The sequence below is a fragment of the Crocodylus siamensis genome, chromosome 8 (assembly GCF_052110815.1).
Source record: "Crocodylus siamensis isolate JL-2025a chromosome 8, ASM5211081v1, whole genome shotgun sequence".
Classification (NCBI taxonomy): Eukaryota; Metazoa; Chordata; order Crocodylia; family Crocodylidae; genus Crocodylus; species Crocodylus siamensis.
This window is the reverse complement of record NC_143402.1, coordinates 30,586,394-30,604,860: the sequence shown is the minus strand read 5'-3', so window position 1 is coordinate 30,604,860 and position 18,467 is coordinate 30,586,394. Positions and strand designations below refer to the sequence as shown.

General features: G+C 47.3%; 1 protein-coding gene across 1 annotated transcript; it reads left to right on the top strand.

Annotated features, from left to right (window-relative positions):
* Nucleotides 1–1,014: 1,014 nt before the first annotated feature.
* Nucleotides 1,015–3,431, top strand: LOC149858253 (uncharacterized). Its single transcript, XM_090060410.1, has 2 exons — nucleotides 1,015–1,086; nucleotides 2,688–3,431. The coding sequence occupies exons 1-2, from the start codon at nucleotides 1,015–1,017 to the stop codon at nucleotides 3,429–3,431; spliced, it is 816 nt and encodes a 271-aa protein (XP_089916536.1).
* Nucleotides 3,432–18,467: the final 15,036 nt, after the last annotated feature.

Sequence of the window (18,467 nt, the reverse complement as noted above, 5' to 3'; positions counted from 1 at the left end):
ACAAGTGGCAACTTAATAGAGTTTACTGAGGTTCTACATGATGATTCATTTCTCTAGGTAACTAATTTGCAGAACTGGCAGTCATTACACACCTATGAACAGTAAGGTATTTGAAGATATGCTAGGGACATCTTGGTTTCAAGTATTGTGGCTTTTTCCTTTAAACTTGTCTTTGTTTTATAACCAGGGTGTATAATGTAGACAATTTAAAGTACCTATATTGATTAAACTGTAGAAAGCTTTACTTTAAATTGTAGCTAGTATTCTACAAACTGTAATGAACAATGCCAAATGTATGGTGTCTTCTGGGAAACACCTTGAGATTATCAAGTTTAATTTCCCCTAGGAAGTTTTTACAGCGATCTAATCAAACTAACTTTTACTCTGTTACAATAAGGTTTAACCTGCAATTTCACAATTACCAACAATTCCTAATGTTCTCTTTTCTTAAAAGAGGCACTGAAACACAGCTTTTCTCTTCATTCAGGCTTTTGCTATACATTTTCCCCATAATATAGACTGATGAGTGCTCCATCCTTTTATTTATTATTTTTAATTACTCAATATATGGAAGCAAAATACACTTGATGAGGAATGTATGCAGATATTGATACTAAACCCTGTCAGGATAATACTGGGAACTGAGCAGGATCTGAGCATCCAGAACTTTCAAATAAAAGTTAATAAAAACATTATTTTTGGATCACAAAAAGAAATGTATGTATCCTAAAAGGGGCTATGCAATTTACATGGAGTTCAAGTAATGTCAGGGAAGCTCATAATATCTTTCTGTGTGTTGGCGCATTTAATAGTGTCATTTGGGGAAAACTGTCCACTGTTGTGATAACGGTACTGACCTCCTTTGCAAAGTACCTAGTGTTACTACAGTACTAGGCACTACTGTAATTATTTTGTGCTCATGTTTTTACCTCCATTTTCTGACTTTGCTTTTAGAGACAGTATACATTACAGGGCAGTGGGAAAAGGTAAACACAATCAGTCTTCCCTATCAGGATGTCAAACTCACCCACACCCAGATCTAGACTGTTGGACTCCTACTGGGCCAGATCTAGTCTTGGTGGTAAGGTAACTGGAAGAAGGGGTACATGGAGTTATCAGTCACTACTCACCACCAATACCATTTACTAATAAAGCTCTGTACTCCAGATTTCTGAGCCAGATACAGCCTTTGTTTACCCTGTCCCTGAATTCCTGGCCACTCTATTAGGCCTATAAGCCCTATGGCAGAATGCCATCACTGTCTCTCCCCAAACTCTGTTATCAGGCAATGACCAATCTGACAATTTGGTTACTATGGTCACTACAGAGGGCAGACACCCCTGCCCCATTGGCTTCAGGTAACCCTGAGTTGTAACCTCAGCTGGATACATTCCTGAGGGAGGCAGAAACCTGCTCCCTCTGCCTACATGACTAGCCTCACGCACCTGGGTGGGGGAATTAAACTCCCTTTTGTTCTAAGCATTGCCATCATGACTGGGAGGGGGAAAGAGACCCTCCCAGCCTACACAGCAACTAGTGATGCATTTCAATTGGTTGGCTGGCAGCCAACAGCTGCTGGCCTTCATTGGATCAGGTAAATAAGGTTATAAGGTCTATATAAGTTAAGGACTGCCCAGGAGGTGGGGCAGCATCCATGATGAGAACTCTCAGAGAAGCTGGATCATCTGAAACTTTATCTCTGTCTTGAAACTCATGATCAATGAACTGCTTGCCTCCAGATGAAATGTCCACCTGCCTCTAGATGTTACTTGTGAGTAAGCTACTTGATAGCTAACTAGATATACAGCTTACAGTAACACAGATGCATAATCAAAGGCTACGGTGCTACTTTTAGCTCTAAGATATTTCTCTGATATTCCTCTACCCTGTACCCTATTTCAAACCTACTCTTTGTAACCAATAAACTTCTCCTCTGTACATATCATGGGAAACTTATTTTAGGAGAGGAGGGATCCAGGCACATGTGTGTCCTGCACACACATGTGCCCCCTTACCTGACCCGAGGCGGAGGCGGAGGTGGCAGCAGCAGAGCCAGCAGTGGGGGCAGCATCAGCTGATCCCCCTAAGGTAAGTGGGCAGAGGGACTGGACACAGTTGAGCTGGATCTGGAAGGGAAGCCCCCCGGGTCTCTCTTAGCTTAGCCGGTAGGGAGCCTTGCTCCTGAGCTGCACCTGAGCATGAACAGTGTGTGCAAACAGGTGTGCTCTGTAAGAGTGTGCTGGCATTTGCATTGGCATTCATGCCAGTGGGCTGAGCAGGAAGGGCCAGGAGGGAGACTCCTGCTAGGGCAGGGCAAAAGCACTGCACTAATCCATAAACAAGCAGCAACTCCTACGATGGTGTCGACATGGAGTATTGCCAGGGCCTCTGCCCGGGGGGCACAGCCTACCCAGGGCTTGTCTGAGGCCTCCACCCAGACAGAGCCCACCCAGACAGAGCCCCCCCAGCTGGTGTCCCCCCACCCCCTGCCCTGAAGGGGTTGCCCAGCAAGGCCCAAGGGGGCAGGGAGTGGGGACCCCCACACCTGTCCTGCAGGCACCCACCTTAGGGCCCTGGAGGCACAGGTGAGGGAGCTCCAGGAGGAGGTTAGCAGGCTGAGGTGAATCAGTGAGGCAGAGAATGAAACTGATGTCTATTTCCTTTCCCTGCAGGGCCACACACCCTAGGAAGAAGCACCTCAGGAAGTGCCCTCCATTGCAGAGTGGCAGATGGTCACCTCCATAACCAGGCCTGCTCGCAACACAACAGTACCACTTCCTCCAGTCTGGATGGAGAACAGGCACAAGGCCCTGGCAACTCTGGAGGAAAAGGAAGGAGAGGAGGAAACTGGAGAGGAGGGAACTCCATACTCTCCATGCTCCAAGCAAGCTGAAGGAGCTAAGCAGTCCCAGAGGAAAAAGCGTCGAGTGATCGTCATAGACAACTCCATCCTGAGAGGTACAGAGGGCCCCATCTGTCACCAGGATCCCTCGACAGGCAAAGTCTACTGCCTACCTGGAGAAAAGATTCAGGAAATGATGGGGATAATCCAAGCTGTGATCCAGCCCACTGATTACTATCCCATGGCCCTAATCCATGTGGGAACTAATGATGCGGCCAGGAGAAGCCCTGATCACCTGATGGAGGACTACCATGCTCTGGGGGGCATGCTGAAGGAGGTAGGTGCACAGGTGGTTTTCTCTTCTGTCCTACCAGTGAGCAGACATGGAAGATGGCATGAGATGTGCATTGTAGAGACCAACTGGTGGCTTCACGAATGGTGTCTTGAGGCGGGCTTTGGCTTCCTCGACAACAACCCACACATCACGACAAAAGACATGCTCGGATGGGATGGGCTCCACCTTTCCCCTAAAGCTAAGCGTGTGTTTTCTTCTAGGTTGGTGGATCTCCTCCAGCAGGCTTTAAACTAGGCTCACTGGGGGAAGGGGAAGATGAGGGCACAGGAAGCCTTGGACTGCCAAACTAAGCAACACCCACTAGTACAGCCCAACATAGACCGACGAGCAAAACATATACACAGGTAAGCAACAGGGGCCAGGGTAATGCTGAGAGTAGGGGACCAGTGCACGCATCCTCAGGAGGCCTCAAATGCCTCTACACAAATGCTCATAGTATGGGAAAGAAGCAAGAGGAACTTACCCTTCTGCTAGCTGACACCAACCCAGACATAGTGGGGCTCACTGAAACGTGGAGGGACCCAATGCATGACTGGGCAGTGAATATCAAGGGCTATAGGCTGTACAGGAGGGATAGGACAGGGATGAGAGGTGGGGGCGTAGCGTTCTACATTAAGGAGGAATACACATCCTCATCAATTAGCAGAGTCAGAGAAGGGGCACTCTGAAGTGCTCTGGGTTAGAATACAAGGCAGTTGAGGGGGAAGAGATTTAACAGTGGGGATCTACTACAGACCACCCAACCAAGGGGAAGAGCTAGACCAGGAATTCTTAAGTTAGCTCACGGAGGTAGTTAGGTCAAATGACGTGGTCATCATGAGTGACCTGAACTTTCCAGACATCTGCTGCGAAGAGCAGTCAGCTAGGTTCCTACCCAGAATGCAGGACCTCCATCTAACCCAGGAGGTGCACAGCCCCACCATGGGAAACGCCTTGCTGGACCTGGTGCTGGCCACCAGCGATGACCTGGTGAGGGGGCTGCGGGTGCTCGTCCACCTGGGCGACAGCGATCATCGCCTGCTGGAATTCACCGTCCAGTGCAAGGTGGCAGAGGCCTGCAACAAGGCAGCAGCCCTAGACTTCAGGAGGGCGGACTTCAATAAGCTAAGAATAGTTGGGGAGGCACTGAGGTCCTGAAGGGGAGGGGAGTCAGGTGTCCAAGAAGAGTGGTCCCTCCTTAAGGAGATGATCCTCCAAGCCCAAAGGGAAGTAATCTCAACACGGATCAAAGGGGGCAGGAGGGCGCAAAAGCCCCCATGGCTCACCAAAAGCATCTGGAAATGTCTCCTAGCTAAAATGGAGGTGCACACCCAATGGAAGGGAGGGGCCAGGGAAGGGAAGATTATACTGCGGTTGCTCGGAGATGCAGGGGGCAGTCAGGAAGGCCAAGGTGGAGATGGAACTGGGACTAGCTTCCCAGATCAAGGACAACAGGAAGTCCTTTTTTAAATACATAGGGGGCTGTCGCAGAGCATTCAGGTGCCCTGCGCCTGAGAGCAGAAACGGCTTGGGAGAGACCCCTAGTGGCTCAGCTGCCAGTCATAGCACAGGTGATGGTTGCTACGTCAACTGGTGGAGCCAGCTGACAGGAAGGGCAGGGCTTGGCCCTTCTTAAGTTCAGGAGTGAGGCCAGGAGGGCAGTTCTCCTTTGGCAGCCAAGGAAGGGGGATCTTGCCCAGTGCAGAAAGAGGGGAGAAGCCAGACTGCATGAGCATCCCGTGGTTGCTGCTATGGATTGGAGTATTTCCCAGTAGGGATTGAATGTTGTTTTGGATGGACGGTTTAGCTTTTTATGTTATAGCCCAGGAGCTTTGTGTTTTTGTGTTTGTTGTTACACTGGAGGACAGGGTGAGGCTGCTAGGCGTTGGAGGAGGCCTCATAGGGACTCAATGGTAGTGTGGGGATCCTGGCACCAGAGACGGCGCAGCATTTGGGGTGCATTGGCCCCAACCCCAGAGCAAAGGGGGCAGTGAAAAGCCCCAGAGCAAGGGGAGCCATGAGGAGCCCGGAGAGAGGGCCACGAGGAGCGAGAAGCCCCAGAGTAAGGGGGCAGTGAGAAGCCTCAGAGAAAGGGGGCAGCAAGAAGCCCCAGAGCAAGGGGAGCTGTGGGGTGCCCCTGAGAGAAGGCCAGGACCACGTTAGTATCATCTGCGAGGCTTGGGTTGCAGTGTAGGGGAGGAAAAAGCCACAGACAGCACCCCCTGGCACTGGGGTGTGTAAAGTGGGCAGCCTTCTGCTAATTACAATCAATCAATCAAGGCATAGCAGGCAAGTAAATGGGCAGTTGGCCCATAACAGGAGGGCAGAGCCACCCAGAGAAAGCTCCAGTAGCAATACTCCTGTCACAGTGGCAAAAGGAAGGTTCTGGGTAATGTGTGGCCCCTGCAAGACGTGCTAGGAAATTTGGTCATCACACCAGATGACAAAGCTAACCTATTTAATGACTTCTTTGCCTCCATTTTCCCGAGCAGGGACTGGAACAGCCACCCCAGGGGAGGCACACCTAGGCCAAGGTTAGTGAGAAATTTGTTAGGGAAATTCTGGAGGGACTGGGGGTATTTAAATCAGCTGGTCCGGATGATCTCCACCCCAGGGTGCTGAGGGAATTAGCTGAGGTCATTGCGGGACCTCTGGCACAGCTTTACAAGCACTCGTGGTGCTCTGGTGTGGTGCCACAGGACTGGAAGAGGGTCAATGTGGTCCCCATCTTCAAAAAGGGGAGGAAGGTGGACCCAGGAAACTATAGACCAGTTAGTCTTACCTCAATCCTGGGTAAGCTTTTTGAGAGAATTATCCTAACACATGTCCACAAGGGGCCAGTGGGGAAGTTTATGCTTAGGGGCAACCAACACAGGTTCATTAGAGGCAGGTCCTGTCAGATCAACCTGGTGGCCTTCTATGGCCAGGTCACAAAATCCTTAGATGCAGGGGTAGCAGTCGACATAGTCTTCCTGGACTTTCGGAAGGACATCAACATTGTCTCTCACCCCGATCTCATTAAAAAAAAAGGAGGACTGTGGTGTCAACACATACACAGTCAAATGGGTCGCCAACTGGCTGGAGGGCCGAACCCAGAGGGTGGTAGTGAATGGGTCATTTTTGACCTGGAGGGATGTGGGTAGTAGGGTTCCACAGGGCTCGGTCCTTGGGTCCGCACTGTTCAACATCTTCATCTGTGACTTGGACAAGGGGGTAAAAAGCACCCTGTTCAAATCTGCTGATGACACTAAGATGTGGGGGGGATGTGGGCATGCTAGAAGGAAGGAATAGGCTACAATCAGACCTAGACAGGTTACAGGGTTAGACAGATGAGAATAGGATGGGATTCAACACTGACAAGTGCAAGGTGCTGCACCTGGGGAGGAAGAACCAGCACCATACCTACAGGCTGGGGAACTCCCTTCTTATCAGTACAGGGGCAGAAAAGGATCTTGGAGTTATCATTGATGCCAAGATGAACATGGGCCGGCAGTGTGGGGATGCAGTCAGGAAGGCCAACCACACCTTGTCATGCATCCAAAGATGCATCTCAAGCAGATCCAAGGAGGTGATACTCCCCCTCTATGCCACACTGGTCAGGCTGCAGCTCAAGTACTGCGTCCAGTTCTGGGTGCCACACTTCAGGAGGGATGTGGACAGCATGGAGAGGGTCCAGAGAAGGGCCACTCACATGATCAGGGGGCAGCAGAGCAGGCCCTACAAGGAGAAGCTATGGGACCTGAACCTATTCAGCCTCCACAAAAGAAGGCTGAGGGGAGATCCAGTGGCCTGTTACAAACTAGTCAGAGGGGACCAGCAGGCATTGCGGGAGTCCCTGTTCCCCCAAGCACTACCAGGAGTGACTAGGAATAACGGTCACAAGCTGGCAGAGGGTAGATTTAGGCTAGCTATCAGGAGACACTAGGATCTGGAACCAACTTCCAAGAGAAGTTGTGCTGGCTCCTAGCCTGGGGGTCTTTAAGAGGAGGTGAGATGAACACTTTGCTAGGGTCATATGACCCCAGTACTCTTTTCTGCCATGGCAGAGGGTTGGACTTGGTGATCTGCTCAGGTCCCTTCCAATCCTACTAACTATGAAACTACTATGAGAGAGGATCTAGATTATGCCTTGGGGTCCTGTTGGTCCAGCTGACTAAGGGAGACTATTATTTGTACTTCAGACTGAGGGAAGCATCCCAAGTTCTTGCAGTGGGTCAAGTACCCTCAAGGACTACTAGGCATGTGTTTCCCAGGGGTTACAGGGCCAAGATCAGTCCAGTCCCTGGGTGGTGGCTACGTTATGCCCAGGCTTGCTGGTGTACTCTAGGAAGGGGGTTGGCCAGGTGTGAGGCAACTCCAGGGAGGCACTTGGAGCTTGGAAGGTGGTCAGGCACAGTGAGGCGGGTGGCACCCCCTACTGGCCCACCACAGGCCCCATGACCCAGCTCCACAGGCTGGATCCATCTCAGAGCTGTAAGTTTGACAACCTTGTACTGTGACAAAATAATCCACTTTAATGGATCTAGCTGTAGCAATACTGGATCAGGAGATCAGTATATGGTATAGTAGTCTTGTTTGCTAATCCCATTGTCTACATTAATAAACAGAATTTTAGCCCTAATTTGAATGGATATGTGGATTATTTCTGAATTCAGACGTGCCAAAACATTGTGAAAGAGGAATTTCCAGCCCACTTCTACAGAACCAAGAGTCTGGGACAGACATTAAATAAACCTGTTTGACCGAAATCAGTTAAGTCTGATACTGCATTCAATCATGTTTCTTAAACCAGTTTCAGCCATTTTGAAATTAGTTTATGTGCACTGACCTTATGTGCACTGGTACAGGTTTAAACCAGTTTCTGATCACTCAAACCAGTTTATGCCTGTCCCTTGCCAAGGGGTTCACATAATTTAGAATGTTTTTCTTCCTGTTTGATACCTCTGTAAATTAAAAAAAAATTAAAAAATTAAAGATTGCCAATCAGTAGTTGTGTTTCTGCTGGTATTGGAATTTTGCTGTGGGATAGTTCAGGGAAGATTTTTGCTTGGTGGCCTTCATGAAACTGTTCAGAGACTATAGTTCTGTTCCCTAGTTACTTTCCCATTCTTCCTAGTACAATGCCTCTCAGGATCACATTGATGGAAAATTTTGCAAACCAAAGCAACCAGTACAAATTTTTCAGCTTATTCAACTGTTTAATTTGTACACAAGAGCCTGTTTACTTGCTTATGCAGCAGCCCTCATAGAAGAGCAGAGATACTGCTCATTAGTAGGGAATATAAAAGTAACTTTTAGTCGTTTAGATCACCACTGTTGCTCCCTCTTGCTCACAGGCTAACTAAGTACAGCTTATGCTGTGTACTGTCACCAGGTAGCCTCTTTCTCATTTACGGATGCAAAGAAATTCCCCATTCCAGGTGAGATTTGTGACAGAACAATTATTATAGAAAATTAGCATGATTTGGAAAAAGGATGAATATTCAGACATAAAACAGACTAAACATTTTGTACTGAACTGTATTCCACAGCAATCTGCAGTTCTTGCAATGACATCAAAATGCTATAGTTCAATGGGTAGGGTTTTTTTCTTTCCACAGGAAAAAATAAGCATTCAAATTAACTTGTTCTCAGTTTTAAAGTTATTGGGGTTTTTTTTTAAGAAATGGGATTTCTTGATTAAAAAAAAAAATTCTGTCAGGGTATGTTCAGGGTTATATTTAGATTGACCTAGCTAGGGTCAATCTAAATGAATGAATACAAAAATACAGAGAAAAAATATTGGCTAACATGACCAGAAATGGTCTTATTTCCCTAGCAGCCTAACTGTTGTCAGGTTTTTACAAGGCATCCCAGAAAAACTAATTTGGTGCTGGGGTGATGCAGGGGGTGGGTTTGAAAGACAATATGAGTTAGTATTTCAGATTTTTATGGAAAACTCCTTCCAAGTGTGAAGGGCAGCATGGTAAATGTACAAATCTACTTGTGCAAAAATGTATCAAGTGGGTGAGAAAGGTTGGCATTACAGGCTAACTATTCAGAAAATATGGATGAGCTGTTTATGTTTGATGTGATAGCAACCACCCAATGGCTCTCCAAATCTAAGTGTGGAGTTCAATGGAGTGGACTGAAGTTAGGTGGTCAAAGTGACAGCCTATGAACATTATCAGTAGCACTCTCTACGGATATGAGTTAGGCAAGATCACTTTGGTCAAGGTAAGAGAGAAAGAATGGCCACAATTTTGATGCACAGTGATAAGAGTCTGGATGGAAGCTTTGGCTGCATAGTAAATATCAAACCTTAGCTTTATTACACAGAAAAAATATGTGGAGATAACCTGGGGAAATGGGGACTAAGTGAGAGCTCTAAAAAAAGGGAGAAACATATTATGGGTCTGTGTCAGACAGGAAAGTGGTGTCAACAGTAACTGGGAAAGGAAGAAAAATAGGTTTGGAGAAGGGAAGCTTTGTTTTGGTTAAGCTGACAGGTAAATGACAGCTAGAAATGTTAAAGAGACTGAGATTTTTAGTTTGGATAGAAAGAAACAGGTTTAGAATAGACAAGTAAATATGTAAATTGTCAGCTTAGAGATGATAATGGAATTTGTGTTTATGGATATTACTTGGATAAACTGTGTAGATGAAGAAGAGAAGGATACCAGTGTAGAAGGTGTCATCACAGAATATCTGAGGGAAGGGGAGAAGAGGAACATCTTCTTATGACATATTGAATAAACACACCTCCCTAGGCTTGAGGCACTGGCTCAGAAAATGCCAGCTCTTAGTTTTCAGTCATGTTTTGATTACAGAAAAGTAATAGAGCAGGTTGGGTTTTTTTCTGTGCAAAGAGATCATAAAGACCACAGCTATGAATTCTTATTTGAAATGTCTTGTTTTATTTTGTGAATTGTATTTGCAAAGTAAACGGTGCTAACGTTTTGTGGCAACCTGTAGCACCCATGAAAGGTTCTTGTGGCACTGCAATGAAAATCACTTGACTAATAAATCACTGCATAATGAATGGGGAATGAGTCCGAGAAAAGTGAAAGTTTTGGAGCAAATTAAGAGATGGGAACAAGAATTGGAAAGAGGAAAAGTAAGAGATGGGGTGGAGCTTAGATTACTGGGACAAGTAGAGATAAAGTATTGCATTTAAGACTAAAGGGTGAGAAAAGTCGTTTAAGGAAGGAAATTCAAAAGGTAACATCACACTTAGGAAACATTGTCTTGGAAAAAAATCAGCAAGCTTCTGTATACAGAGGGTGAAAATTTTAGAAAAGAAGAGAAGACTTTAAGAAATGAGTCATAGGCAGATGGAAAGAACTGTATTAAGCTGGAAAAGCAGACTTGATAGTGAGGAAGATGTCAGAAATGAGTAGGAGAAAGTGAAACTGTAGTAGAAGTTAGCCTGAGATTCCCCCAAAAACTGTGCTGCAGTGTGACAGTAGTGTGTGTCCTTGAATCCTGTTTCCCAATAAAGATAAAGCTGTTATCATCCCACCAGTCTCTCCTGAATGCTGACTCAGGGACAGAATCCCAGGGGTATAGATGTCTGAGTGAGTACCCTGGAACCCAGAGGTTTAGAGTAAACACTATAGAGGTTATGCGAAAAATTAAGAGGGTTGTCAGACCCTTAGATAAAAAAGGCAAAAGACTGAAGTATCCTAAAAGAGAGCGAATCAAGAACCACAGCAGTGAAAATACATTTTGCCTAAGTACAGACATTGGGGGAGGTTAATTATGTTCAAAATGACTGTTCGATTTAAACTTAGCTCTTCCTGGTGCTGACCTGACACTTACAGACCCAGTCTCAGTGACTGGAAATCAGTCTAAACCTGTAAGTGTACAGAAGTTCCATGAACAAAAACCAATCTAAAAATTGTGAAACCTGGCTTAAGATGAACCTGGATCACGGCAGTATCAAGCTTACTTGGTTTAGGTAAAACTGGTGCACAAAACTATTGTACATTTTTCTTACACAGCCCTGGGGATGGTAAAACCCAGCCACTGACTCCAGCACCGCCCTGCACCAGAGCTACACTTTTCTCCCCCCATCCCCCAGCCTGCACTGGGTTATTTTTGCCCCCAGACCTTTGCCTCTCCCAAACAGCCAGCCCCCTCCTCCCACCCTGCAAGCCACTCCAGGTGCTGATGCTGCCAGAGTCAAGCAAGTAAGTCCCAGTAGGGAGCTGGGGGGGAGGGAATGGGGGTGTAGGTTCACCAGGAAGGGATGGGAGACCTAAAAATATCCCCTGGTTACCCTCAAAACTCCCCCCATGGATCCTGCAAGCCCTCCATATCCCACCAGATCCTTCCAGATCCCAGCAACACCCCACAGATTGCAACTGTCCCCCCATCCCCTGATTGCTCTGGTGGGTTGCACCTACCCTACACCCTACCCTACCCTACCCATAAGCTGGAGCCTTTACATGACATGGTAGTGTGCCCTAATGGGGTCTCCTCCTCCACGGCCTCATCCCAGTCCACCACTTTAAATAACAACAGGTAAGTAAGCAGCACAGTAGCACTAGCATCTCAGGCAACCAAACTGTCACAGAGCCTTTCTTTCCTTTCCTGAAGTTTTTCTCCAGCAGCTGCCAGAGAACTCTCCCCGCCATTCCCAGCTCTGGGGCTCAGATATGCCCAGAGCCCTGCCTCTTTCTGGTCAGCTGACTGGGGACAGGTACTAGGGGTGTAGGTTGTAGCTGTTTTGGTCTAAGGACATGGCACTGACAGACAAGGTTCTTTGGGTCAATCTGATATATTTTAGTAGCCCAACTGTATAGCTGGAGAAGTATATCTTAGCAAACTTTCAGACTGAAAACCCTTTATCAGGCTGAGGAAGTACCTGCAGTTGGTGTGTGTGCTGTTTCTGGATGGAAGGAACTGTGGGGGATAGGTGGGCACACAGGTGGGAGGAGGGCTGTTTCCAAGGCTAGCAAGGTCACCTGGAGCACTGGGGAGATGCTTGCTGTAGATGGCTAGCCCTTCCTTAGTTGAGTGGCTCATGGCACTCTACGTATTTGCCCTCCCCCCACCTGTGTGCCCACCTGTGTGCCCACCTATCCCCCACAGTTCCAGGGTGGTCTGCCTCTGTTTTGGGAGGACAGGGGATTTCAAACAAGAGAGGAACTTCTTTTTGGACACACTCCACTCGTGCCAGGCTGAGGAGGAGCAAGGGCAAGGGGGTGGTGCCTGCAGAGATGCATCAGCATTCCCTTAGTACTCATCTGTTTTGCTCCCTTGCCCCAGCTGGTTTTAGCTTAACAATGCAGGCAGATAGCATATGTGGGATCATCTGCCAGCTCAGAATGATTCCAGACTACACTACCCACTTGCTTAGGAGATGCAGGTGCACATGTGGATGCTGCCTTTTCCCCTTCCTCCGAAGGCAGAGACACAGCAACAGGAGGAGTGGACTCAGCTGAGCTCCTTGCCTGCATAACCTGTACCTCAACCTCCTCCGAAGTGCCTTCTGGGGAAGGAAACCTGGTTCTAGGGGAAACTTGAGGGGTGTGGAGCACGAACTCAGTTGATTCCCCCTCCTTTCCCAGAATTTCCCTTGCTATGACATTCAGATCCAGGTCCAGGTCCAGGTCCAGCTCCAGCTCTTTTTCTGGTACTGGAAAGTTCAGGATGGGAAGTGAAATGGGGGTGGAGGAGACTGTCATGCAGGTGCTGCTTCTTGTCATGGTGGGGGGGGAGTTATGGCTAGTGCTCTTGGAGGGAATGCAGTGTCAGGGAGTGGTACTGCTCCCCTCCCCTTGTTGCCAGTAGAACTAGAAGCCTCATGCCTGCTAGTTATAGAAAAGAGGCTGCGTTTCAGTTTGAGGTGGCGGCAGAGGGGGACTTACAGGTTTCCCTCTACCTGCTATTCCACTCCTGTCTGAAGGCTTGCCAGCTGCCTTTTCATCATGCTTTATAGTGTGTTTCATAGAGTGCTAGGTATGCTGGAAAATCTGTGTGTTCTTCTGTAATGTAATATGTATTTATGTAAAATATGTAGATAATTGCATATATGTATTTATGTATTTATGTAATAAAATATATAAATGTATGTATGTATTCCTCTATAAATTCTATATTATAATATGCAATATATGCAGTGCCGCCCTGAACAGTGAATGGAATGCACACTGTGAGAAAAAGCACAGATTTATTTTCTGTGGGAAAAGAATCAAAATAGATTAACAAAAACAAAAAAGAAGATTTTGGGGGAGGAATAAATTGAAAGGAATGAATATAATAATAGAGAAATTAGGAAAGCAAAAGGTATTGGATCCTACTTGCTAGCGAATAGGAAGTGATAGCCTTTCTCTGACATTGCTGAGCTGCTGGTAGACACAGCTCAGTAAGACGACAAAGGCACAGCTAACAAAGCTCAATTCAAACAGTGCTTTTTATGCTGTATTTCTGTCCCTACCCTAGAGCACTGGGATTGGAAGGGACCTCAGGGAAGGATCACAGTCACTGGCCAGCTACACATGTCAATATCAGAGCAGACCTTCCCACCTCTTCTGCCTCCCTCTCCTTAGTTTCTCTTTAGCTGCAAGCAAGCTCAGCTTTGAAATGCAAAACATTTTGAGTGCCCTTGTTTTGTTTCAAGCCTGTTTCAAAGCCTTTCATTTCATTTCAATTTCACTGTTTTGAGCTCAAAATTAGTTGAAACAGTGTCAAAGGAAAACACCCATCAAAATTTTGTACAGTCCTATTGGGTAGCCATTTTGAACAGACTTAACCTCCCCATAATGCTCCCAAATATCTGTACTTAGCCAAAGAAATCCAGGAAGAAGAAGGCTGAGAGCAGACCAGAAGTCCCTAATACTGACTGAAATAATGAATGGTGAAATTTATAAGATAAATGATGGGGTGTGAGAAAGGATACTAATTAGTATTGCTTAAAGAAACTAGGTTATGGGTGGAGAGGGGGCAACAGAGATGAATGTGGGGAGGCAGAAGGGATGGCTTGGTGATAAACAAAAAAGCCCTTTGAACCCAAGGCCTCAAGTCAAATAAGAGCTGAGAGAGAGAACACATGCATCTAAGGGCTAAAAGAAGTCATGAGAATGTAGGAGATCATAGGAAAAAGAACACAACAGAGAAAGAGAGATCTCAGAGAAAAAACCTGAAAGGAAAACTGACAGGGAGGAATAGGTTTAATGGCAGGTGGCAATAACATGGTCAGGGAGAACAGAGAAAAAAAATGATGATGCACTGTTTTGAAAGGGGAGAAAGAGCAACAAGGCAGGCAGAGACATTGGTAACTGTGGAAAAGACAGGGAAAAAAATCCAATATTCTAGGGACAGACATTACACATAAACTGGTTTAAGTGATCAGAAACTGGCTTAAACCTGTAAGAGAACAGACATTCAGTTTCAAAATGGCTAAAACCAGTTTGAGATAAACCTGGCTGAATATAGTACCAGACTTAACAGATCTGATTCAAACCAGTTTATGCAATGTCTGTCCCAAATCCCTTACTGGTTTAAGATAAACCAGAGACCCCCAGAATCCTGGCATACTCTCTGGGCTGGGAGGGGCTGTCTAGTCCACCCCGACTGGACTGGCTCCGCCCTTCTGCTCTCCAGCCCAAGCATAGACAGACAGGGGGAGAGGTCTGGCCAGAGAGGGCTGTAATTCCACCCTCCCTGTGCCAGTGGCAGGGACCTGAATGGGGTCTGCCGGTTGCTCCCTCCTCCTTCTGCAGCTCCCTCCTCCTTCCCACCAGGCACCATGACCCCTGAGGCAGAGCAGGAAAGTGGGGAGAGTTGGTTTTGCCTGTACCCCCACTGGCAGGTGAATCTACCGGCTGTTGCCACAGCACTCGTTCCCTGCCCAGAACAGGCCCTGGCTGCCCTCCTTGCTGAAGGTTGGAGGAAGGAGGAATAACCCCTGTCCCTGCACCTTCCCCAGGGATCCTGCCTGACCATGCTCCCATAGTGCTGCTGTGCTTCACAGCACCTCTGCTGGCCCCACAGCATGGTGCCCCTGCTGCGAAGGAGCTTGTGGTCTGGGAAGCTGCAATGGGCTGCTGCCCATCACCTCATTCACCATTCACTGCTCCAGCTGCCAGGTAGGGGTGAGGCCCAGCCCCTGCCACTTGTTCTGTGCTGGGGCAAGTCCTGGAGGGGTTAACTTGCTGTCCTTGGGCTCCTAGTCAGTGGCTGCTCACCCCCATTATTCCTCCCAAGCTTCATCTGTGGCCGGACTGGGCAGATCCCACTGCAGTGTCAGCAGCCCCAAGCACAGAGAGGCTGATTGTACCTTAGTGGGGTCTGCCCACCTGGCTGCAGCCACCTCTCAGCCTGTGCTCAGGGCCAGTGGCAGAATAAGCCCCTTCCTGCTGAAAGGGAGCTGGCCCCAAGCAGAGAGTGACAGCTGCTGGGCTGGGCAGACCCTGCTGTGGTGCAAGCAGTATCTCTCTGCTCGGGGTCACCTCCTCCCAGCAGGAGGGGGCTTATTCAGCTGCTGGCCCCTGATAGTGCGGTAGAGTCTGCCTGGCGAGAGGTGAGTGAGGTACGGGGAGCAGCCAGTCACAGCTTCCCAGAGCGCGAGCCCCTTCCTGGCAGAAAGGCCACACTGTGGGGCCAACAAAGCTGCTGTGGAGCATGGCAGTGCTGCAGGGGCATGGCCAGGCAGGGCCCCTGGTGGTGGGGGGCAGGAACAGAGGTTATTCCTCCTCCCTCTGGCCTCCAGCGAGGGGACGGATGAGAACCTATTCTGGGCAGGGAGTGAGTGCTGCGGTGACAGCAGGCACACCAGCTGCCAGTGGGGGTACAGGGGAAACTAACTCTCTTCTGAACCCTCCTCTGCCTCAGAGGCTATAGTGCCCAGTACTGCAGCAGCAAAGGGGGAGCATCGAGCAGACCTGGCTCTGGTCCCTGCCAGTGGCCTAGGGAGGGGGAATTAAACCCCTCTCTGGCCAATTCAGGCCAGGTTGGCCACACTCAGAACAGCTTCCCTGCAACTGAGGGTGCGCTGTACCCACCTCCCCCGCCACCAGCACCTGGCTTGAGCAACTGAAGGCATGTGCCTGCATTGCCTCAGTCCAGAGCAAATGCTTGTCCAGTTGCAAACCAATTCAGGTGTTCAGCCTAGACAGGTTACACTAACCTGAAAAGGTTGAATCATTTAAGGCTCTGGCTTTTTGAATGTCTGTCCCTAGCCCCAAAGGCCTGGGCTAAAAAAGGGAATGTGAAAGGAGACAAGGCCTTCATAAGGGAAGGCAGTTGCATGGTAGAAATCATTTCAGCTTGGTGCGTATCTCCCTAAAAAACTGCAAAAATGTTTCCCTTTATACTAACTTATGAAAAATGTCAGTCCTCATTGAATGATGGTTCCATCCTCCAAACACGTTTTCTTTCAGTCCATGTCCAAGGCCTCATTGTTCCTTGCTAATCAAATAAAAGTTCCTAAAGAATAGTTTAATAATTTGCAGCTTACCACCTCTCCATAACTGGGTGCTAATGTAAAAGCAGCTGATAGTGAATGCAGATTTCACAAATACTAACCTAGGAGGACTTTGAGTATGAATTTCCAATGCAACTTAAATGAAAATCAATGGTAGTGTTAGATTGTTCTTGCATCAGTCTCTAATCACTTGAGTTATGTTTAAGCTTTTTAACTGGTACTTAGCAGAGCAGTATTAGTAAATTAATCTCATGAGTACATTGCTGCTCAACACACCAGGGTCACAGTGCATAAAGGTATTTCTGTCTTTATCTACAGATTGTCTTGACATGCAAAATATACCCACAGGGTCATAAGAATTGCCCTTTGATTATATGTACAATAATCTGTATATCCCAAGGTATTCAACTGGTTAATTAAATATCAAGTAACTGCTAAAATAACAAGTGACATTTAATTAGTATGTTAATTGATAGCAAATTTGCTCTCACTATCTTGTTTTATGTTAATAAAATCCCTAAACATTTCTTCCAAGTAGATTAGGAAACAATGTGCTTCAAATGTATTAATACACAGTAGCCTTAAGCATTATTTCTTGCTCTAGCACATACTTAAGGTTTACATTTTTATCTTAGCTTTATTTTTGTTATCTGTAAACTTAAAATGTATCTGTAATTAAAAATATTTAGTTATATTGATCATTTGCAATCAATTTCATTTCCTTTTCCCCCTTTAAGTAGGCCTGTCATTCTCTACAAGTTCCTGTCTTGTGAAAACTTTTAAATTCATATCTAAGGATAAAGTCTTACTATAGTCTGTGGCTTCTGGTGGCATATTGTGTGGGGTAGGAACTGAGAGGCTTACCTCACTGGCAACTTCTGGGAGTCTCTGAGTCCCCGATGCCCAGAAGAGCTGCCAGGCACAGGAGTTTAAAATCTCAGGTGGGGAAGCCTGGGAAAGCTGCCTCAGTTGTGCTTTTTAAAGTTCCCTGTTCCCTGACATTCATAGTGCAGGGCACAGGCAGCTGAGATGCTGGGTGCTTCTGGTTCCCCAGCTGCCCATGCCCCACACCATGAAGCAAGCCTCATTTGGGAGTGGAGCTCCCAGGTCCCCAGCTGCTTTTTCCATGGGTATCCTGGGAATTTAAGACAGGTATATAACTGGAGTTCCCAATCGCACACTGGCTTTTGAAGTGTCTGGGGAACAGTGACCCTTGATGTTGGGCTCACAGTTGGGCACTCCTAGATGTTGGGTTCACGGTGCCCACCACTCCCATTTGCCTCTGGGGATCAGACAGGGCGCTAGATTGTAGACCTGGTGCTTCTACCAGCCCAATCTTACTAATTGGGTAGGGGATGGCTATGCCTTGGAGCCTGTGGCTGTCCCATACTGGATCTGTACACTCAGCTGAGCATTGGGATCTCAGATGGATCGGCCCCAACATTCCACATTTTCAAATCACGTTTAATGTTTGGCCAGTTGCTCTTTTCCAACACACTTACAGCAGCCAGCCATAATATCATTATAGCTTCATGTTGGCTTGTTTAAGCCCATGTCCTGTGGGAACTTCTAAATGCTTGCCTTTTTCTTTCCTCTAGACCATGCTTCTGCTTTCAGCAGTATTCCTTCCCAGAGCATGGGGAGGGGGAGAGGCGGGTGGAGTTGATGATCATTTGACGTCCCTTCCAGCCCTTGATTTCTATGATTTCCTAGGAGAACTTACATGCAAAAGTGTCTTCCTCTATCAGGTTTCATATCTTTCAAACTTCAGAATCTATAGTATCCAGACAGATAATTCAAAGAAACTATAGTGAATGGGAAGTAAATTAGGGTGTAGTGGGGTCCTGTCAGATAACTCTGAATCATGAACAAAACTGTGA

What these genes read in the sequence shown, in the direction of transcription:
- LOC149858253 (XM_090060410.1), top strand. Translation starts at nt 1,015, where the DNA reads ATGTCAAACTCACCCACACCCAGATCTAGACTGTTGGACTCCTACTGG. An exon ending in GATCTAGTCTTGGTGGTAAG is followed by an intron (nt 1,087 to 2,687) that starts GTAACTGGAAGA and finishes CACACACCCTAG; the next exon opens with GAAGAAGCACCTCAGGAAGT.